At 34.8% G+C, this 21,688-nt stretch overlaps 1 protein-coding gene across 2 annotated transcripts in view; it reads left to right on the top strand.

Moving 5' to 3' along the window:
• Positions 1-96: 96 nt before the first annotated feature.
• Positions 97-21,688, top strand: part of LOC136040809 (zinc finger protein 830-like) — a 43,820-nt gene continuing 22,228 nt past the window's right edge. The window contains exons 1-4 of one of the 2 annotated variants that reach the window (XM_065725140.1): positions 97-153; positions 7,983-8,285; positions 9,437-9,580; positions 18,846-18,964. In XM_065725140.1, the coding sequence (XP_065581212.1) occupies positions 8,015-8,285; positions 9,437-9,580; positions 18,846-18,964 (534 nt within the window). In that variant the 5' untranslated portion in view covers positions 97-153; positions 7,983-8,014. Of the gene's footprint in view, positions 154-199; positions 358-7,982; positions 8,286-9,436; positions 9,581-18,845; positions 18,965-21,688 lie in introns of those variants that run through there. The other variant, XM_065725139.1, reaches the window with a different exon arrangement.

The raw sequence follows: 21,688 nt of genomic DNA, 5'->3' as shown, positions 1-21,688 counted from the left end.
CAAATAGCTTGATCCACAGACCTTGCGTCACAATCCATTTAAAATCAGAAAACTGAATCTTCTTATTTACTGCCATCTATTTAATACAAAGCGTTTTTAATTCATGATCTAAAGAAATAGAAACCATTTTAATGCGCTTTTGATTCAAATATGGTGTGTTGTGCATACATTTCTATTAAACACTTGTTGGTAACCGGACGAGGGGGGGGGGGCAAAAGAGCAGTCACCTGTAAATTGGGTTAACTTGCTCTTGTATGAAGTCAGTCTACACCTTAGATCCTGCTTGATTTTACTCTTAGTCCTGACTTAACCTTTCTCTTCACCAGTTTGCCAAATAGGGCCTACCTAAAATTATAGGCAAGGTGTTTTTTGCTATCTTGAAAAGGGGTTAGGTTAAGAAAATGAAGCGGTACTTGAGTATTATTTGAGAACACTCAAGAAGTGAAGTTTCGTTAATCCTAATGAATTAGGCTATAATAGTTTAGAAACAAATTTGGGCCATATCCTATTTGCACATTTAACAGACCTAATCTAACCTAGCCAAAATATCAATTAAGGTAAAACTTTAGTTAATTGACTTCTTGCTATCTCAGAAAGGGTTTAGGTTAGGAAAATGAAACTTTCAGGGATGGGTCAACAGGCTAAAGTGTGGCCTGGGAAGGTATTTTAAAGTACCCAACTCCACTCCTTCTCCCTCTAGAGGGCCTTGAAATTTGCCTACATCAAAGGTCTATACCTATTGAAATTTTTACAAAACAACATTTTATATTAATTCTCAGTTGCTAGTTGCTTTTTCTCTGCTGTTAGTTCTGAAAATGCAATTCCTGTTATTTGAGTAGAATTTTGGGTAAAATTTTAGTTAGTTGACTTCTTGCTATCTTGGAAAGGGTTTAGGCAAGGAAAATGAAACTTTCAGGGATGGGTCTACAGGTTAAAGCATAGGTAAAATTGGTGCAAATAGTATTACCGGCTTTCATATAAAGTGAATATACCACTTGATGCGCTTTTTAATGCTGTTCACAAATATAATGATCACTTCTACCGCAAATTCAGATTTAAGCACTTTTTGACCTCTTAAAAATGACCTATATATAGGGTCATTACAAATCTGTAATAGTTTAGAAACAAATTTGGGCTATATATTTGCACATTAGGGGGGTGGGGGTAAAGTATAGCATATATTAAATATGTAAACTAACCATTAATGTATTTTTTTATGTGTTTGTGCTGCTGCACTGTTTATTTCTCTTCTCATTAAAATTTGATGTGCACAAACACATAAAAAAAAATATAGCAATGGTTAGTTTACATATTTAATATATACTATGCTTTACTGTAATTTGCTTTATAGCCCAAATTTGTTTCTAAACTATTACAGATTTGTAATGACCCCATATATAGGTCATTTTCAAGAGGTCAAAAAGTGCTTAAATCTGAATTTGTGGTTGAAGCAATTATTTTATTTATAAAGAGCATAAAAAAGGCATTGAGTGGTATATTCACTTTATATGAAAGCCAGTAATACTGTTTGCACCAATTTTACCAAAGCATGTCCTGGGATTGTATTTTGAAGTACTAACCTCCACTCCTTCTCCCTCTAAAGGGCCATTAAATTTGCCTACATGACAGGTCTATCCCTATTGAAATTTTGACAAAACAACATTTTACCTTAATTTTCAGTTACTACTTGCTTTTTCTCTGCCTTTAGGTCTTAAAATGCAATTCCTGTTATTTGAGTAGAATTTTGAGCCATATCAATTTTTTTTTTCAAAATTTAGGAAATGTATTTGCATATGTTTAAAACCTTATAAAATGGAATTGAGCAAAGTTATGAAGCTTTAAACAATTTTGTTGTTTTTCAATTAAGCAAAAGATCTATTTTGCAAGGTTTCACTTTTATAATGCACATATTTTCAAAGGTCAGGGCCCTCTAGAGGGAGAAGGAGTTGAGGTAGGTGCATCAAAATACCTTCCCAGGACAAACTTTAGTCTGTAGATTCATCCCTGAAAGTTTCATTTTCCTAACCTAAACCCTTTCTGAGATAGCAAGAAGTCAATTAACTAGAATTTAACCAAATTTTGAGCCAGAGCCTGTCAATGTTTTTTGAAGTACAATTTTGTTGTACTTCAATTAAGCAGACAATCTATTTTGTAAGGTTTCACTTTTATAACACACATATTTTTAAAGGTCAGAGCCCTCTAGAGGGAGAAAGAGTAGAGGTAGTTTCTTCAAAATACCTTCCTGGGACACACTTTAGTCTGTAGATTCATCCCTGAAAGTTTCATTTTCCTAACCTAAACCCTTTCTGAGATAGCAAGAAGTCAACTAACTAGAATTTTACCCCAATTAAATATTTGATTAAAATATAGGTACTCATGGTCAGACACTTGGCTATATTTTACCACTATACATTGGAAATTAACTGGGATGAAAACTTGGTAATGTCTTGAGTGTTTCTTGTATAATACATAAGTACCAATAGCAAAGGAGCAGTCACCTGTGAGTTAGATTACCTTGCTCTTGTACAAAGTCAGTCTACAGCTTAGATCCGGCTTGTTTTTTACTCCAAGCCCTGACTTAATCTTTCTCTTCACCCTATTGCCAAAAATGTAAATTATAGGCAATCTGCTTTTTGCTATCTTGGAAAGGGGCTAGGCTAAGAAAATGAAATGATAAGTATTAGGCCTATATGAGAACACTCAAGAAGTGAAGTTTGGTTAATGCTAATGAAATATACCTGAGTATAATAAAAAAATAATAGTTTAGAAACAAATTTGGGCCATATATTTGCACATTAGGGATAGGGTGGGGATAAAGCATAGCATAGCCTATATTAAATATGCAAGCTGAACAGACCTAATAAAACCTAACCAAAATAGCAGTTAAATATTTAATTAAAATATAGCTACTTATGGTCAGACACTTGGCTATATTTTACCGCTATACATTGCAAACTTATTGGAATGAAAACTAGGTAATGTCTTGAGTGTTTCTTGTATAATACATCAGTACCAATGAAACTTTCAGGGATGGATCTACAGACTAAAGTATGCCCCAGTAAGGTGTTTTGAAGCGCCTACCTCTACTCTTTCTTCCTCTAGAGGCTATTGCCCTTTGTTGACCTTCAAAAATATGTGTGATAAAAGTGAAACTTACAAAATAGATCTTATACTTAAATGAAGCACAAGAAAAGTATTTTTAGCTTCACAACTTTGCTCAATCCCAATTTATGAAGTTTCAAAGACCTGTAAATACTTTTCCTAAATTTCAAAAAAATAACCAATGATAGGCCTACGGCTTAAAATTCACCTCAAATAACAGGAACTATAGTTTCCAAACTAAAACCAGAGAAACAGAAACTATATACAGATTAGCCTAGATTTTTAGCTATTCATTGATACACACTATTCCTTTCAATTCCTCTTTGGTGACAAGGTGTGAGGGTTTTTAGTTTTACATAATTTTGCTCAATTGGATACTGTTTTTTACCCTAGATGTATGAGCAGTCCACCAAATAAAGAGACATAAGAAAATATTTCTCACTTCATGATATGCACAATAATTCTAGTTAATATATTTGGGAGTGGGAGAATGTTTATCTTCACTTCTTTCCTTGTTTTTCCAGTTTTTCTAAGAAATTCATGAATTTTTTATAACCTATATATTAACAGAGTATATACTTCCACCCCCCTAATGTGCAAATATATACCCAGAATTTCATTACAATTCTAATTATAACTTTCATTTGCATAACAAGTGAACTTTACCCCTGCTCCTAAATATATCCAAATCAGGGTATATATTTGCACATCATGGGGATGGGGGTAAAGTACATTTGTGATGCAAATGAAGGTTATATTTAGATTCAGAATTGAATCCTGGATTATATTTACACATCAGGGGGTGGGGGTATTTACTCTGTTAATATATAGGTTCTAATAAGTTCATGAATTTATTATAAAAACTGGAAAAACAAGCAAAGAGGCTAAGATAAAGGTTCTCCTGCTGCAAAATATATAACTAGGACTATTATGCATATTATGAAGTAAGAACTGTTTACTCAACATGTCTCCTTATGTGGTGGACTGCTCATTCATCTATACTCAAAGTTCTTTAAATTAGTCAAATTTCTAAGACTTAGAAATTAGAAGAGTAACATAGTAGCATAGAGTTAATATATTATCTTGGCAGTACCTTCCTGGAGTATGTTTTTGGCCCTGGATTCATCACTGAAAGTTTCATTTTCCTAAATGACACCTTTTTTCAAGATAGCAAAAAGCAGCTCATCTAGAATTTTACTGTTGATTTAACTTGTTTATAGACTAAGTCAGCTCTTGACCTATTTTTACATTTGGTCTCCAAAATTCTACAACTTGGACATAAATGAGAGGAAAGCTCCTAGATAGTAAAATTTATGGCATTTAAACTTATTGATGGGTAGATTGTATGATTTGCATATTGTAAGATGTGACTAGCTTAGTACCTGCATTTCAAACACTTGAGATTGTAATATCAAGTAATTTCCTAGTAGGGGAGAGGGAGGGAAAACTGTACAATTTTAGGTTTTTGACCCTTATAAAATGTTTGTCTAAAGATGCAAACTTCGTTTTTACATGCACAGAAAGCTTATTTATTCATCTCTCTTAGGAATTTTTTCAATGACTTCCATCAAGTCATTTCTCAGTGAGACCCAAAAACAATTAACCTCTTCAAGTGTCCAAAGTCGCCCCTACTGTGGGGTAACTTAAGACATATGCCTGACATTTCTGGACATGTATTCGTTGACAATTCAAACAGTGTATTCAGATAATATAAAAGTAGCAGAATTAACTGGAATATCAAAAGAACTCTAAAGGCATTTTCTAGCACTTCACATCATTATTTTATGGCATAGCAAGACAAGTCACACCCAAATACAAGCCCTTTGACTGCTTGCCCTGTCCCTCCTGCAGCAAAAGGAGTAGGCAACTTCATAATTGTATAATCAAAATCAGTTTCTGCACAATCAGGACATTCTGGGAAGATGAACTTCTCACTTAATTTGCAGAGGTAGTTTATTTTAGCTAATCTGCCACTCACTTCTTCTATCTCACCAACAGAGTAAACAGCAGAGTTTGGCTTCTTTCCCACCATAAATCAAACAAGCACAAAATTTCCTGGAGAAAATTCTTTGTCAGTCTGAAGTTCACTGACACTTCCAATGTGCAAAGACTCATCATCCAAATTGTCTATGAGCTGCATATCTTTGTCTGAAATGCTATCTTCAACCTCCTTGTCAATGGATAAAACCCTGGACTTCTTCAATGACTCTCATTGCAAGGACTTTAATTTTGAGGACTCATCTGGTTTACATTTAGGAACCCTTTTTTTAGTTTTCTTGTCAAGCTTTACCTGAGCCTCTGCTTCAAGGGATTTCTTCTCTGGAGTATCTGTCAAAATCTTAGTTTTCACTTTCTTGTGCTTTTTGTTGGTAGCCATTGGCATTCTTGCTTTTGGATATGGTCTTATGCTTTTGGGACTTAATTGGCAGGTTTGGTGTTGCCTTTTGCTGATCAACCAAGACAGGAGCAGAAGTAGGAACTGAACTCGGTAAGGATCATCCTTAGTAGAATCTGGGTGATTCTGTTCTGCTGGGTCAGGGCAGTTTGTCACTTCAGCTGGTAGAAAATCGGCTTCTGTGAAGACATTCAGATTCAAAGGCCAAATTCCTGCCTTTTCAAAACCAGCTGTGACATTATGAGGGTTCAGCTTTTCTAGATATGGCTGCTTGCACAACTTTGCTATTTTGTGTATTGAAATCCTCTGACCTGGATTCATCTGCAACCAAGTGTCAAATGACTCCCTTATGGCATGATTGGATGGTGCATAAACCAAAACATCAAGGGGCTGGATGCAATGAGAGCAACAGGGAGCAAAGGCCAGAAGATGAATGCCATTATCTTTGCAGAAGTAAACTACTTCAGTTGAAATATGGATGATTGTCAAACAAGAGCAAAACAAGATTTTCTTTGCTGGAACGTTTGCATATGATGTCATTATTAGTACATACGGCTTTGTATATGCAGAGACAATGGGAAAGCCAAGAATGTTGTATATTCGCAATTTTTACTTCTTTCTGGAAGTGCTGCAATGAACCAAGGAAATTCTCCGAGGTCATCCATCTACTGCAATGGGCTAAGCCAATGCATCCTGGTGGTCCATCTTGATACATTCTCTTGGAACCCTTGACTTTTGGAAAAACAAACACCAGTGGAATAGTCTGAACAGTTGTAGGCACAAAGCACAGCATTATGGTATTTTCCCCCTCTTTTTGCTGACATGGTCTGCGGCACCTGTTTTGCTCCCTTTTTAGCAATCACCTTTGGAGCCTGAACAACTGTGGGCACTCCTGTTTTGTTGCAGTTCCAAATCCTACCAGGAGTAAAGTAGAACTTGCTGTACAGTCTTGAAGATTACAAAAGAAAGCACTACTTACAGTGGTATTGAAGCCAGTAGCACAAGCCTGGCTTGTATTTTCCGGTTATCTAATGGACAAACTGGCATTTTGCTTCATAAATCCTTTAAACCAGTCGACTCCTTCTCTTTCATTCAGCTCCCAACTTGGTGGGAATTTGAGCTTCAGAGTTGTTGCCCATTGGCAGGCTAACTTTCTTGTTGTATTCAGAGTTTTTGAGGTCTATAGTGAATTCTCTCTCTTGTTTGGGAGTAAAAATGAACTTATAAGTCTCCTGAATACTATCATTATCATTGTTTGGGCTACCCTTCTCAAGATCTTGCATTTTACTCTTGTAGCATTTCATGGCATCCACAAGGGTAACCCTAAAGATTGGAGGGTAGCTAGCCTCCTTCCCATGCCCTTTTCTCCCCAATTTAATTGGATCAAAATTTTGAGAGCCATCTTTTTCAACCCCTTGAAAAATGGTCTTTAAGTTATGAAATCTGCCCATTGTTTACACATTTGGTTGGGGAGGGGCGAATTTTCCATGGAGAGAAGTTTCTGGGGGGTGTAATTTTCAGGGGAAGTTTCACATCAGGGAAATTTTCTAGAGTTTCTATACATCATTATTTTTACTTCGTCTTACATTCTCTTTGCCAACTCAATTTTACATGTAGAGATGTAAAGGGTAATTGTTCAGGTTAAGTTTTTGCTGAGGTTTAATTTTCTAGAGGATCTTTCCATGTGGGGAAATTTTCAGTGGAGGGGGAAGCTGATTTCCCAGAATTATTGAAAAAAATCAAAAATTGAATAAAAAGCACAAGTTTTTTCAACTGAAAGTAAGGAGCAACATTAAAACTTAAAAAAAAATAGGAATTATTACGTATATGAGGGGGGTCGCTCCATCATAAATGTCTTGTTCTTTATGCTAAAGTTTGGCTTTTTGTCCCAATTGTTTAAGAATGACTCCTGAAAGATAAGGGCTGTTTAACTAGAACAATAAGAAGCTTTTTTAAAAGTACAAAAAAACTCTAGGGAAGAGCAAGGTATTGAGTAGGGAGCAACTCCCCTCTTATATGTAATAATTCCTGTTGTTTTAAGTGTTAATGTTGCTCCTTATTTTCTTAATAAAAAACAACTTGTTTTTGTTTAATTTGATGTTTGTTCAAACTATCCTCACATGTGGCTGAAATACATGGGGAATTTTTAGAATTTTTCAATTTTTTTTTTCAATCTTGTTGAAATCAACAATCTGAAAAGATACAATTTCATTTTACAAAAAAGAGTCAGAAAAAAGATTATTTTTTTAGCGTTGGGTCTTGCCCCTTCTAGAATTTGATTTTTTTTTTTGTTTTTTTTTTTTTTGGGGGGGGGGGTATCCATTGAAAGTGGCTTTTCTTGGAACTGTTATTGAAAAAACAACAGAATTGCTTCCCCCTAGATTTTGAAAAATACAATCCCCCCTAATTTATGTGAACTGACGAAACTAATTTTGAATTGTATTTTTATCTTGCCAAATCAAAGTAATAGCCTGTGTATTTGAAGGTTAAAAAGATGCCTTGAAGAAAACACCTGGAATGGCTGGGATGAAGGCTAAGCTTGGATTAGGCTCATCTGCAAAGAAGATTGACTCTCCATATGCCAAGTATACTCATGGAGGTCTATTATTGAGCTGCTCTCTTTGCAATATCTCGATTAAAAGTGAGTTGTTTTGGACAGCACACATAAGTGGAAGGCAGCATAGAGAAAATCTTGCAAAGCTCCAGAAACCACAAAGTTCAAGCAAAACTGCTTTAGGTGTTAAAAGGAAGGCTGACTTTGATGACGGGCCTGCTGTCAAAAGGAAAGGTAAAATACAATTGGGTTAAAACACTCAGTTTGCTAGATAAACTTAGACACTAAAGCCTGGACCATGTCTATTTTTTGTCACCTTGTTCTATTTAATTTTACCTATAAAAAATCTCCATTAGGCTAAACAATCAATAGTTATGGGGGTACAGGCCCAAAAGTCTTAAAAATGTTTTAGGGGACAGGAGAGGAATTCTTTGTGTGCAACTTAGTATTTTAGCATCAGGTAAAGTGTTCAGATTGTTTGGGTAGTAGAGGGGTACAACTGAATTACAAGTTGACTATGTGGTCAATTATAAGTTGACTATGTGTCTGTGTGGTTTTATTGGAATCATAGAATACATATTTATTTTGGAAAAAATAACACTCCAAAGACCTTTCCTTCAGTAATTCTTTATAAAGAATTACTATGAATAAATACATTTCAAAAGGTTTACAAATTCTTGTGTTAGTAAGGTTTTTTCTTGTAGGTTTCTGCTTAAATGTCCCTTAAATTTATTATTGGAGTTTATTTTGACTCTACTTATATGAAAATTGTAAGTAGTTGGTGACTGTGTGTGTAGAAAATTTTTAAATTCCATTAGAAAGCCGCCAATTTACTAGACCACTGTAAAATTAGAGATGGTTCACCCAGGGTTCTATTGGATGGCGAAATATGAAACAATTGTCTCCTTCTGGCTTTGCCTACGGGTTAACCTTCAGGAGGAGATTTGACATCACTAAAATATGAAAAATGCCTCTGAGTATATGATGATTGCAAGGATATATCTTCCATACTTTGAGTTCCTTTCCCCAAAATTAGTTATGCCCCTTGGAAGATAGAGTTCGGGCTTTGTTACCGCTGGCAAAATAACTACTACTGATTTGAGTTCAAATAAAACTGTCTAATTTAAATCTTAAAAAAAAGGTAGAGGCTTGGTCATGTTATGAAAACTTTAAAAAATTAATCTCAGCAATATATGGGAGCAACATTGATTTGTACTCAACTGTAGCTTGTCTTTTATTAAATATGAAACTTATCTCTGATCTTATCTGTAGACAATGAAGAAAAACAAATTTTTTTTTGCAGGGGTGAGCTGGAATGAACTCTATGCAGCACTTTTCTATTGTTCTTTTTATCCTGTTCGTAGACTTCTCTTTTTATTTTTCAGAAACATTACCTGAAGATTTCTTTGATAAATCTGATTCAAGGGTGAAGCCGGCGTCATCTTTTGTGAAACCAAAATCTATTTTGAAAAATAAGCCAACTGCAGTGCAAGATAGTAAGCTACCAACGACATCTATGCCCACGCTAGGTAAGTTCTATTGAAATCGTTAAAATTACGTTAGTATAGCAGTAGAAGTAACATAAACATGAGAATAATGTTAGATAGTTGCTTCTAATTTTCAAACATCCAACATAATTCCTGTTGAAGGGTTTTTAGACATACTGCAGTTTCTTTTTGTAAGTCTTGTCTTTTAATGTTTTTTTTTTTTATATTTTGGAGTATTTTAAAAAAAAAAGTACACTACTTCCTCTAGAAATTTTTTGTATGTGTTGCAATTGATATAGCTTGTCTCTAGTATTTACTATTTCTTCCATCAAAATCAGTCACAATTTGCCTGCTGCTAGGACACACTCTTGTACTTTTTAAGGATAAGCTCACGAACTTTAAAACCGTCAGCTTTTTAAGGAAGAAGAATCACCAATAGAATTTGGAATTTTAAGGTTTGGTGATGGGGAAATCTCAACAATAAGATAAATAAATTTTCTGGCTTTAGCTGTGAATTTTGTTATTAAAATTTCTGGTTTGTTTCGTTGTTTGAAATGACGAGATATACCATGTTTTTTAACTGTGCCAAACAGGAAACTTTTACATTGTAAAATTAACTGTATTTGACATCAATCATCAAGATAGGTATGTTTTAAAATCCATACAGGAAAAAAAAGAATGCAATTTTATTTATATCAGTCATTTCTGTTTTTGAGGTCAGAGTAATTTGGTGGCTTATAGGTCCATACAACTTCAGTTTTAAAATATTTGTTATGTATATGAATTATTATATCTCATATAAGATTGTGACTAATTTAAAATTGTTGCAAGACAAGATTTTGAGATGAATAATGAAGCATTCTTCGCCACTGGGGATTTCTGTCTTCTTGGGGTCCTACTCGTTCCTACAAGAATTAAATAAAAAAAACTAATTTTTTAGCTGAAAGTAAGGAGCGACATTAAAACTTAAAACGAACAGAAATTACTCCGTATATAAAATTGGTTGTCCCCTCAGCAATCCCTCGCTCTTTACGCTAAAGTTTGACTCTTTGCCACAATTCTACTTTTTAAAACAATTAAAAGCTATAGCGTAAAGAGCGAGGGATTGCGGAGGGGACAACCCATTTTATATACGGAGTAATTTCTGTTCGTTTTAAGTTTTAATGTCGCTCCTTACTTTCAGCTAAAAAATTAGTTTTTTTATTTAATTTCTGAACGTTTTTGAATTAATGCATGTTTGGTTTTAGCTCTCCGCACATAAATTATTAAAATGAAATTTGTATATTAATTCTTTTTTTGGCTAAATGGCTTTCTCTTAGTTTTGATCAGACGATTTTGAGAAATAAGGGGTGGAGAAGGAGGCCTAGTTGCCCTCCAATTTTTCGGTTGCTTAAAAAGGCAACTAGAACTTTTAATTTTTAACGAACGTTTTTATTAGTAAAAAATATACGGAACTTATAAATTAGCAACTTACGTAACAAACTTTCATAATCTTATATTTTTATTATGTATACGAGGGGGTTTGTATCCTCTTTAATACATCGCTCTTTACACTAAATCTTAACTTTTGTCCCAATTCTTTAAGAATGACCCCTGCATCAGAAAGGCCGTAGAATAAATAGTTGACATTACTAAAAATACTTTAGCATAAAGAGCGAGGTATTTATCTCCCCCTAAATACCTCGCTCTTTATGCTAAACTATTTTTAGAACCCCTCATATGCGTAATAATCTCTGTTCGTTTTAAGCTTCAATGCTACTCCTTCCTTTCATTTGAAAAAATATTTTCATGTTTATTTTTCATTGTTTTCTTATAGTAATGCTAGAAAATCTTGAGCCCTTTTCCTTGAATTTTTCTTCCCCCATGACAGATTCCTCCAAGGAAAGATCCTCCAACATAACCCCCTCCCCTCAGCCCCACCCCCCAAACAAAATAAAATCCCCCTGAAAACGTCTGTACACTTCCCAATAACCATTACTATATGTAAACACTGGTCAAAGTTTGTAACTTGCAGCCCCTCCCCCAGGGATTGTGGGGGAGTAAATCATCCCCAAATACATAGTTATTATGGTTTTCGACTATGTTGAACAAAAAGGCTATCTCAAGATTTTGATCCGTTGACTTTGAGAAAAAGATGAGCGTGGGAGGGGGCCTAGATGCCCTCCAATTTTTTTGGTCACTTAAAAAGGGCACTAGAACTTTTCATTTACGTTAGAATGAGCCCTCTTGCGGCATTCTAGGACCACTTGGTCGATACGATGACCCCTGCGAAAAAGAAAAAAAAAAAAAAACAACAAATAAACACGCACCCGTGATTTGTCTTCTGGCAAAAAATACAAAATTCTACATTTTGTAGATAGGAACTTGAAACTTCTACAGTATGGTTCTCTGATACGCTGAATCTGATGGTGTCATTTTCGTTAATTCTACGACTTTTAGGGGGTGTTTCCCCCTATTTTCTTAATTAAGGCAAATTTTCTCCGGCTCGTAACTTTTCATGGGTAAGACTAAACTTGATGAAACTCATACATTTAAAATCAGCATTAAAATGTGATTCTTTTGATGTAGCTATTGATATCAAAATTCAAGTTTTTAGAGTTTTGGTTACTATTGAGCCGGGTCGCTCCTTACTACAGTTCGTTACCACGAACTGTTTGACTTTGCCTTCCTCTGTGTTCGTTATTTTAGATTTTACTTGTGTTGGACATTGGAAGTATTTTGTCTGGAGTTGAAATCTTACCAACTTTAAAACTGTCACTTTATGTATGTCAACTTTACTGAACAAAAGCCATGGTTTTGACGTTACTTAAATAATCTTTTTCTATTTCACTAGGTACCTTAAAACTTCTTCTTAAACTTCTTCTGTCTGTGTGTTGTTAGTAGTTTTGACTATTTTGCGTTCAAATTTGGCTTTCATGCCGAGAAATAAGATTGACATTCCGGTATTTGTAAAAAGCAATAAATTGAAACAAAGAAAACAAACAATTCTTAGCGTCAAACATGGTAAAGTTCTTCATTTTTATTTGGGGCGTTAGAGTTTTGATAAAGGAATAAGATTAAAAAGGATCCAAAATTGTATGCAAAGTTTTTAATAAAGTGTATATTTCTTCTCATTTTCAGTACTTAGCTTATAAACATTATACAAGGCAAGGCTCATGATTAACTGAACCTCGGGAAGGATGCTTTCATTTTTAACATTTGCTTCTTGGACTATGCTTTACGTAGAAAAAAATTTGTTGCTCAAAACCATTCAAAATAATTTACTTTTCTAAAAAAAAGTACCAAAGCTTGGCTATCATAGCAGCACACAGGAGTGTAGTGGTCTAGGGAGAATCTTTCAATTCCCCCCCCCCCACACACACGCATACTGATTTGAAGATCCCCATGGGAGAATTAAGAATGACAGTCTCTCGTATTTCTGTTGACCCTCACTATAAGATTGGGCTTAAGTGTATCTATGTTCTGACCCCAATCCGAAGATTTGAACTTATATGCACCAATATTGGCTATATTATTCTTTTTCTCGGTTTCTGCTAGTGATCATTTTAATTTGGTACTTCACAAGCCCGGTTGACGAAGTTTACTTTTTACATTTCTTTGAATTTTAGCGTTAAAGCACCCGATTGATACTTAATTACAGCCTTAAAGATAACCACTAAAAACAAGAATTAACTTAGTACCAACAGTAGCGAACAATATATTGAAATGTAAAATAATTTCTTTGAGCCAATTTTCTGAATTTTTTAATAAAATCTGCTAGGGTACTTTTGTATATTGAAGAACATAAATGAAGGTGAAAATCCTGGATAGTCTCCCCTCTCGATCTCTCAATCCCCTCTGGATAATCTAGTCTCACCTGTCAAATTAAGGTGGGAATGTAAATCCAGATTTAGGCTCTTTAGATAGAATGAATACTAAAAAGAGATGATACTATTTTTTTGAAGTTTATTTACCGCTCATATTTTCGCTTCAGGAATTATAAGGAGAAAGATATGCTTCCCAAAGTGTAATCACTTTAGAAAATTGCTGAAGAAAATGGATGGAAAAAATGGCCGAAAGAGGGGAAATAACTTGCTTGTATCAAATTTCTGAGATATATGTTCTTGCATTCTGGGAATGTCGCAGGTGTTAGTCTGCCTTATTCCATATTAGCAAAACCATATTTCACTTAGAAATGATTATATATTTTCTGAAAAGAAATGCTGAAGCTTTTTCTTATAGCTTTTTTCTCTTTTTTTGTTTCTTTTTTTTTATTTGAGACGGGCCAATCAGAGGCCAAATATATGCAATTCAAGAAGTTTAAAGATTTCAGTGCTAGAAGGTTCGATCGATTGTAAAATTTTACTTCCTTAAGGATATTCTCTGGGTGAAAAGCTTATGCATAGAGAAGTTTACTATAAATATCTTTCTTTTTGTTTTCACTATGACTTCTGGGCTCAGTATCATCACAACTATCTTGAAGGGGCTATTCTAAAGAAAAAAAAAAACAACTATAAAATAGAAGTTTGGTTGAGATCTTGTATAATTTTACTTACTGGTTTAGTAATTTATTTATTGTAACAAGACATGTGTTCGGTAGGTTTCTCATGGATTGTACTGATATGGGCTTATTGTGATTGATGACGTGCTCTGAAATCCGACTTTTGACCTTCTAGTTCTAATCAAGGGTTACGCAGACATCAACCAGTGTTTCTATCAACCCGAAGCTGAGTCTATTGTTTTTTAACCTGCGCCGTTAACTAAAATCTCACTGCACATATATTCTTCATTTGTAATCATTAAGAGGGGAAAGTTTTTCTGGATCGAAACCTAAGCATGTCTGTGTTACTTACAGTGGTTACTTGAGATGGTCAAAGCTACTCGTGGTTGAGCAAGTTATTTTCGGCTCTACTGAGTTGTACTGGAGTGGCAGCCTACAAAGTTTATATGTATATTATAACAGGCCTATTCTTTGTACTTGTATTCCCGATAATCTATGGCACTGGCTTACACCAGTATGGCTTACGCCCGATAAGTATGGCACTGGCTTACGAATACCGGAAAGCTTTGGTCGCTAGTTGAAGTTTGTTGGACTCTCATAAAGATATTTGTGAATTTTGGCCAGATTATCTTTAAAAACTTCTGAATTACTCTGTGTGGCAAAATTTTTAGGATACATCTGATCACAAAAAGTATGTATTGCATGGTATATTTTGTATACCATGTCTATTATTTTAGAACTGCCGAGAAACCTTCACTTCAGATTTGTCTACAAATGTTGATTTATAGGTTGTAAAAAATTAAGCGAACTCAAATCATATAAAAACTTGGAAACCTATGTAAAACTGCTTCTTTCGTGGAATTGTAAGTCTCATTCTCGCCCAAGGCAAGAACTATGCGGGGCTTTCTAACTTTTACGTCATATTCATCTATCCGGTGTCAGACCATACCTCTGTAGAGGTTAGAGCCTTCCAAGTTCTCCCAATCGACCGAATTCGGCAGCAGAAAAAATTGGTGAAACCGAAGTTTTGTTCCCGCAACACAGCTAGACGTGAATACAATCGATTTACGTTTGACAATTTGCTTAACATAAAAAAAGTCGGTTTTATTAATGAAAACAAAAGTAATGTTCAGATAACCTATCGCAAAAAAACTGTAATTTTAAGCACACCACTTTAGAAATGTCTCCGAAATAGAAGGCCTATGGCCTTCCAGAAAACTTTGTCGTTACGAAATCATGCGTATTTTTTAAAATTGTATCTGTACCTTATGTGTAATGATTATTAAAGCACACTTAATATCTAAAAGGCTCGGAATTTGGAAAATCACGGAAAAAATTTGGATATTAGAAAAAATACATCTACATTTTTTTATTTCAACTCACATACTTATGCTAGCAAACTCTCCAAAACAATTAAAAGACATTATCCAAGACCCAAATATCGTGAAAACCCAACTTAAAAAGAAAAATTGTGCGAAAACCATGTCTGATGGTTGACCTTTGTTTGTACTTTTGATTTTGGCTTTTGAATTGCTGTGGGAGCACAAAAACCTTATTGAGAGAAGAATTTTGGTTCCGCGTATAAATTTATGAAGAATCACTAGAAACACATCATTTACAATTGGCCCTACCACCCATCAATTAGTAGAAATACTGGAAAAACTATCTTAGTTCTCTATTTCATAAAGCTGATCACAGATACATTCGCACAAGGATTTAAAATATAAGGAAAGATCAATTCTGTTTATATCTCTGCGTGAAAGACTCCTTCTTATAGGGGAAATTTCCAGCTACGTGAGGATCTTGAGAATGACACAGCTGATGTCGAGAAAATGGTTTCAAATTTTTGTTTTACGAGTTATCAATTTTATTCAAGTCGATGGTGTTGTTCACACCGTTCATGAGTCGCAAATTGGGGGTTTCACTAGAATTCTTTTTTGTGCATTTCCAGAAAGATGCTTGGTTAAATTCTACCGTCTACTATGGTGAGGATGATATTTAGTACGAAGCATGTGCTTGTTAGAAAAAAAAAATGATCTATTAGATTTATATTTTGTAATTAGACAACTCTTCAAATTATCATTTTAGTCGTAGTTTAGCGGAGGAACCAATAATTGTAGACACAAAATTTGAAATATTTTAATGAAATTTAACGAAACTTGGCAGATTTTAATTGACCTTCAAAACCGGGACCGACAGACCGACCGACAGAATTTGCGATCGCTATATGACACTTGGTAGATACCAAGTGCCATAAAAAGTCAAAAGATTCGAAAGAATTGTGTCGAATATGTTGACAACTTCAAGCAAAAAATATGGCATTCTCTTTACCATCGTTCTGATTTTTTTTTCTTTTTTATGGCTCTTGGTATTAACCAAGTGACATATAGCGATCGCAAATTCTGTCGGTCGGTCTGTCTGTCCTGGTTTTTCTAGTTTAGGCACTTCCAAATAAGCTAGGACGATTAAATTTGGCAGGCGTATCAGGGACCAGATAAGATTAAATTAGAGATAGTCTTTGACTCGATTCGACTATATTGAATGGTGGAGGGGGGGTTTGGTTAGTCGGTGAGGACGGTTGATTCAGAAAAACTAGAAAAAATGAGGTATTTTTAACTTACGAACAGGTGATCCGATCTTAATGAAATTTGATATTTGGAAGGATATCCTGTCTTAGAGCTCTTATTTTAAATCCCGACTGGATTTGGTGACATTGGGGGGAGTTGGAGGGGGAAACCTAAAATCTTGGAAAACGCTTAGAGTGGTGGGATCGGGATGAAACTTGGTGAGAAAACTAATCACAAGTACTAGGTATATGATTAACATCACCGGAAAAGATCCGATCTCTTTGGGGGAGTTGGGGAGAGGGTTAATTCTGAAAAACTAGAAAAAATAAGGTATTTTTAACTTACGAAGGAGTGATCGAATCTTAATGAAATTTCATATTTAAAAGGGCCTCGTAACTCGGATCTCCTATTTTAAATACCGACGGGATCCAGTGTCATTGGGGGGAGTTGGAAGGGGAGCGGAAATCTTGGAAAAGGTTTAGAGTGGAGGGATCGGGATGAAACTCAGTGGGAAAAATAAGCACAAATCCTAAATTCGTGATTGACATACTTGGAACGAATCTGCTCTTATTGGGGGAGTTGGGGGGAGGGTTAATTCTGAAAATGTAATAAAATGAGGTATTTTTAACTTACGAAGGAGTGATAGGATCTTAATGAAATTTCATATTTAGAAGGACCTCGTAGCTCATATCTCTTATTTTAAATCTCGAACAGATCCAGTGTCATTGGGGAGAGTTGGGGGGCGGGTGTGGAAATCTTGGAAAACGCTTAGACTGGAGAGATCAAGATAAAATTTGGTAGAAAGAATAAGCAAAAGTCTTAAATACGTGACTGACATAACCGGACCGGATCCGCTCTCTTTGGGGTAGTTGGAGGGGGTAGGTTGTAATTGAGAAAAATTAGAAAACATGAGGCATTTGTAACTTACGAACGGGTGATCAGATTTTAATGAAATTTGATATTTAGAAGGATCTTGTGCTTCAGAGCTCTTATTTTAAATCACGAACAGATCTGGTGACATTTGGGGGAGTTGGAAGGGGAAATCCGAAATATTGGAAAACGCGATTTAGGTTTCTTTATCTTACGAATGGATGATCAGATCTTAATGAAACTTGATATACAGAAAGATTTTACGTTTCAGATGCTCCATTTTCATTTCAAATCGGATCCGGGACATAGGGGGTTGGAGGGGGGAACAGAAATCTTGGAAAACACTTAGAGTGGAGAGATTGGGATGAAAGTTGATGGGAAGAATAAGCACAAGTTCTGGATTCGTGATTGACATAATTGGAACAGATCTGGTCTCTTTGGGGAAGTGTTAATTTGGAAATTTTAGAAAAACTGAGGTATTTTAAACTTAAGAACGGGTGACCAGATCTTAATCAAATTTGATGTTTAGAAGGAAACCATGTCTCAGAGCTCTTATTTTAAATACCGACTAGATCTGATGACATTGGGGTAGTTTAATGGGGAAACCAGAAATCTTGGAAAACACTTCGAGCGGAGAGATTGGGATGACACTTGGTGGATAGAATAAAAAAATGTCGTAAGATACGTGATTGACGTAGCCGGACTGGACCCGCTCTCTTTGAGCGAGTTTAGGGGGGGGGGTCCAGTGCTTTGGCGAGTTTGGTGCTTCTGGGTGAACAAGGACAATGAAAATTGGTTGGCGTGTCAGGGGCTGTAAAAATTGACTTGATAAAGTTGTTTTCTCCGATTCGACCAGCTGGGGGGGGGGGGTTGAAAGGAGAGGAAAAATTAGAAAAAAGAGGTATTTTTAACTTACGAGTGGGTGATCGGATCTTAATGAATTTTAATATTTAGAAGGACCTTGTGTCTCAGAGCTCATATTTTACATCCCGACCAGCATTAAGCCTCTGATTTTCCTTCTAAATCAATCTATTGATTCTTAGAATTTTGCTAGAGCTCATACCATATGAGCTCTGGGCTCTTGGATCTTCCGACCTCGTCACAAGTGCCATATGAGCTTTTAGCTCTAGTTTTTTACTGCTAACGATTGTTGTATAGTTGAATTATTTCGGTTTATTCGGTTGTTTACTTTTTTTGGAAAATCAGAGCTATTCTGTTTTTTTTTTTGTCCTTGAGATGGAAACATAAATAGGATCTTTTATAATATTTACCTATCAGTATTACTTTGCTCTTCTTTCATTATCCTTCAATACCGTTGCTTACCTTACCTTTCAACACTTTCCGAAACTCTTTTTCGTGTTCATTAAAACGAAAGGTATTTCATTTACAGGAAATGTATCCGTCAGTTTATCTAATGGCAAAGAAGCTATTGACATCGGAAAACCATCCAAATCAGTGGACACGACTCTCCCGGAAGGTTTCTTTGATGATCCAGTGCTTGATGCTAAGGTAATGCTTTTCACTGATAAAATCCCCATGGGAAGTTGACTAAACAGTTTTTGTCGACATTAGATGTTATAATTTTTCTCTTTCAAAGAATCATTTCTTTGAGAGAAAAAAAAAGATAAGAACACTGGCACAAATTCACGAAACAGTAGGGAAATGGGCGAAATGTAGGTAAAAATTGAGGGGCGGGGAATCGATTTTCAGTGAAAATGAAAAAAAAAACGTCATTTTCTGTGAAAATACCAGATAATGTATTTTCCAAAATCTAGGGGGGAGGAGGGTGGTTGCAAATGCATCTTCTGCCAGTTTAAACTTAAAATTAACAGAAATTAGCTTACATGGAATATATTACTGCGCCGAACATCTTCACCCTTATTAAATGTAGTGTGGAATTTCAGAAATTTGAATTAATATGTCTGATTTTCCTTCTGATTTCCACGGAAGTGTCTAAATCTTTCTTATAATCCTTCAAGATGTTAGAAGGGAACCGAGCCAAATACAAAGAAATATATATGAGGAAGGGGATAAAACAGGCAAATATTATGATCAATATTGAGATTTGGGGAATGGCTAGACCAGAAGGACGCTCAATCCCCAACCTATAGGTGCGCGCAGTGACCAAATGAAAAAGAAACAAGCCAGTTGATAAAGACTATAACAATTGATTCAATACTTCAGAGAACTGTATGTTTTGTGTGTTTTATCCTTTCTTATCAGAAACCTATAACACAAATATTAACTGTTCAAGAGTCTCGGGCCTCCGTTGTGTAATTGAGGTATTAAGTAGTTAAAGCCTATGAATTGTTTTATTAATATGTTATGGATAAAACTCTAGTAAAAGGTGGGATTTTTTAAAGTGTGATTTTAGTTGTTTTAATAGATGTCACATAATAATAACTTTATGGTTTGGTTACCTTGCCCAATTGAACCATATAGTCATTTTGAAAATTAAAAAAATGTACTTTGAAAAACGCGGCGATTGTTTTAAACCGATACCCTTAGAAAGTCCAGAAAAGCCTTATTTGGATACAAATCTTGAGTGATAGTCCCTATCAAAATCAAGGATTTAATATAAAAATAAAAATTGTGTTTGCTTGTGATGGCCGAAGGTCTGAGCTGTTCAGAGTAAGCATTCCCCTTCCCCCCTTGCAATCTACAAAGTGGGACCCACACAAAAAAACCTGAAATTTTACTAGACAAATAGCCGACAATGTAAGCTTTTTATAGAAAAACACATATAGAAAAAAAAACACATCCGTTTAAAAGAAGGAAAAAACGCAAAAATGAACAACGACTAAGAATTAATACAAGCAATACCACATAAGAGCTGCTTGTCAAATTCTTCAAACTTTGCTACCCATACTTGGTAGCAATTCATCTTTAAGACTAAAGAAATGAAGGAAAGAAAAATGTGGGGATTGGTGGGACCTTGTGAATTTTTATGTTTACAGTCCACAACAACTACCTTTTTTAATTTTATGTTTTAATTTTTGTTTTTTTTATTTTATTTTTTTATTATATTTTTTATTTAACTTTTTATTTATTTTATGGTTGTGTTAGCAATTTAGGTTCGAAATAATGATTCCAAAAATATTTAGAAAAAATTGTGTGAGTTACACGTGTGTTACTAGACCTGTGATTATGGATAGTTCGTCGGATCATTGTGTAATTATCTCTGATTATAGAATTGAAAAAAACTATGTATAAAGAAATTACTACAAAAAAGATAAATTTTTCCCAGAAACAGAATATACATATTTAAAAAATAACCTTTTTAATATAGATTTGAATGAATTACTAAAAGAAAGCAACCCTAATAGATCATTACATATTTGTATTATATAGTTAGTGGACAATTAGGTCATCATTGCCCTTATGGAAAAATGCGTCGTAACAAATTCTACCTAAAGAAACCATGAATTATTGGCTCACTTCTGAGATCTATCAATGGAAAGAATTGTCTAAATAAGAATAAGAATGGAATATTTGGTCGCCTGATAGTGTTTTATCTCTTAAAAATCATAAAAATTTGCTGGTAAAAACTCTTCGTATAAGTAAAAAAAGTTATTTTGGAAAACTCTTTTGGAAATGCAGGTTCACCAAAAGAAAACATGGGATCTAATTAGACAAAAGATTGAAAAATATTGTAAGGAATTTTATCCAGAACTCTTAATAGATAAGGATGTTCATAAGCTGGATGGACTTGGAGCTATTGCGGAGTCTTTCAGTTCTAATTTTGCCTGCGTTGTTTCTGATGTTACTCGTTATCATACTTCATCTTCATCTAATTTATTTTATTTGCCTACTTGAGAGGATACAAGTATGTTTTAGGCTTCGATTAGTTCTAAAAAAAATTCCAGAAATTATCATAAATTTAAACAAATAAGAGTTCAAATAGGGATAGGTCCTTTTATTAGACAGTGAAAAATATACAAAAAAGTTTCAGATATTTCGCTGACATATTCAGTCATAATCATCAACAGATAAACTCATTAGTAGAGTTTCTCTGCTTGTGATGATGACTGAATGTGTCGTCGAAATATCCAGAACTTTTGTATATGTTTTTCACTGTCTAATAAAAAGACCTATCTCTATTTGAACTCTTATTTGTTCGTCATAGGAAGGCACGGTCATCTTAGAAAAATACCAACAAATTTATAGCAAGGCAGTCACTCAGCTCAAATGGTGTTTCAGCTAACCCTTTGAGATGTCTCGCATCTGGAATTT

The sequence above is a fragment of the Artemia franciscana genome, chromosome 21 (assembly GCF_032884065.1).
Source record: "Artemia franciscana chromosome 21, ASM3288406v1, whole genome shotgun sequence".
NCBI classification, from domain to species: Eukaryota; Metazoa; Arthropoda; class Branchiopoda; order Anostraca; family Artemiidae; genus Artemia; species Artemia franciscana.
This window is presented reverse-complemented; position numbering and strand designations above follow the sequence as displayed.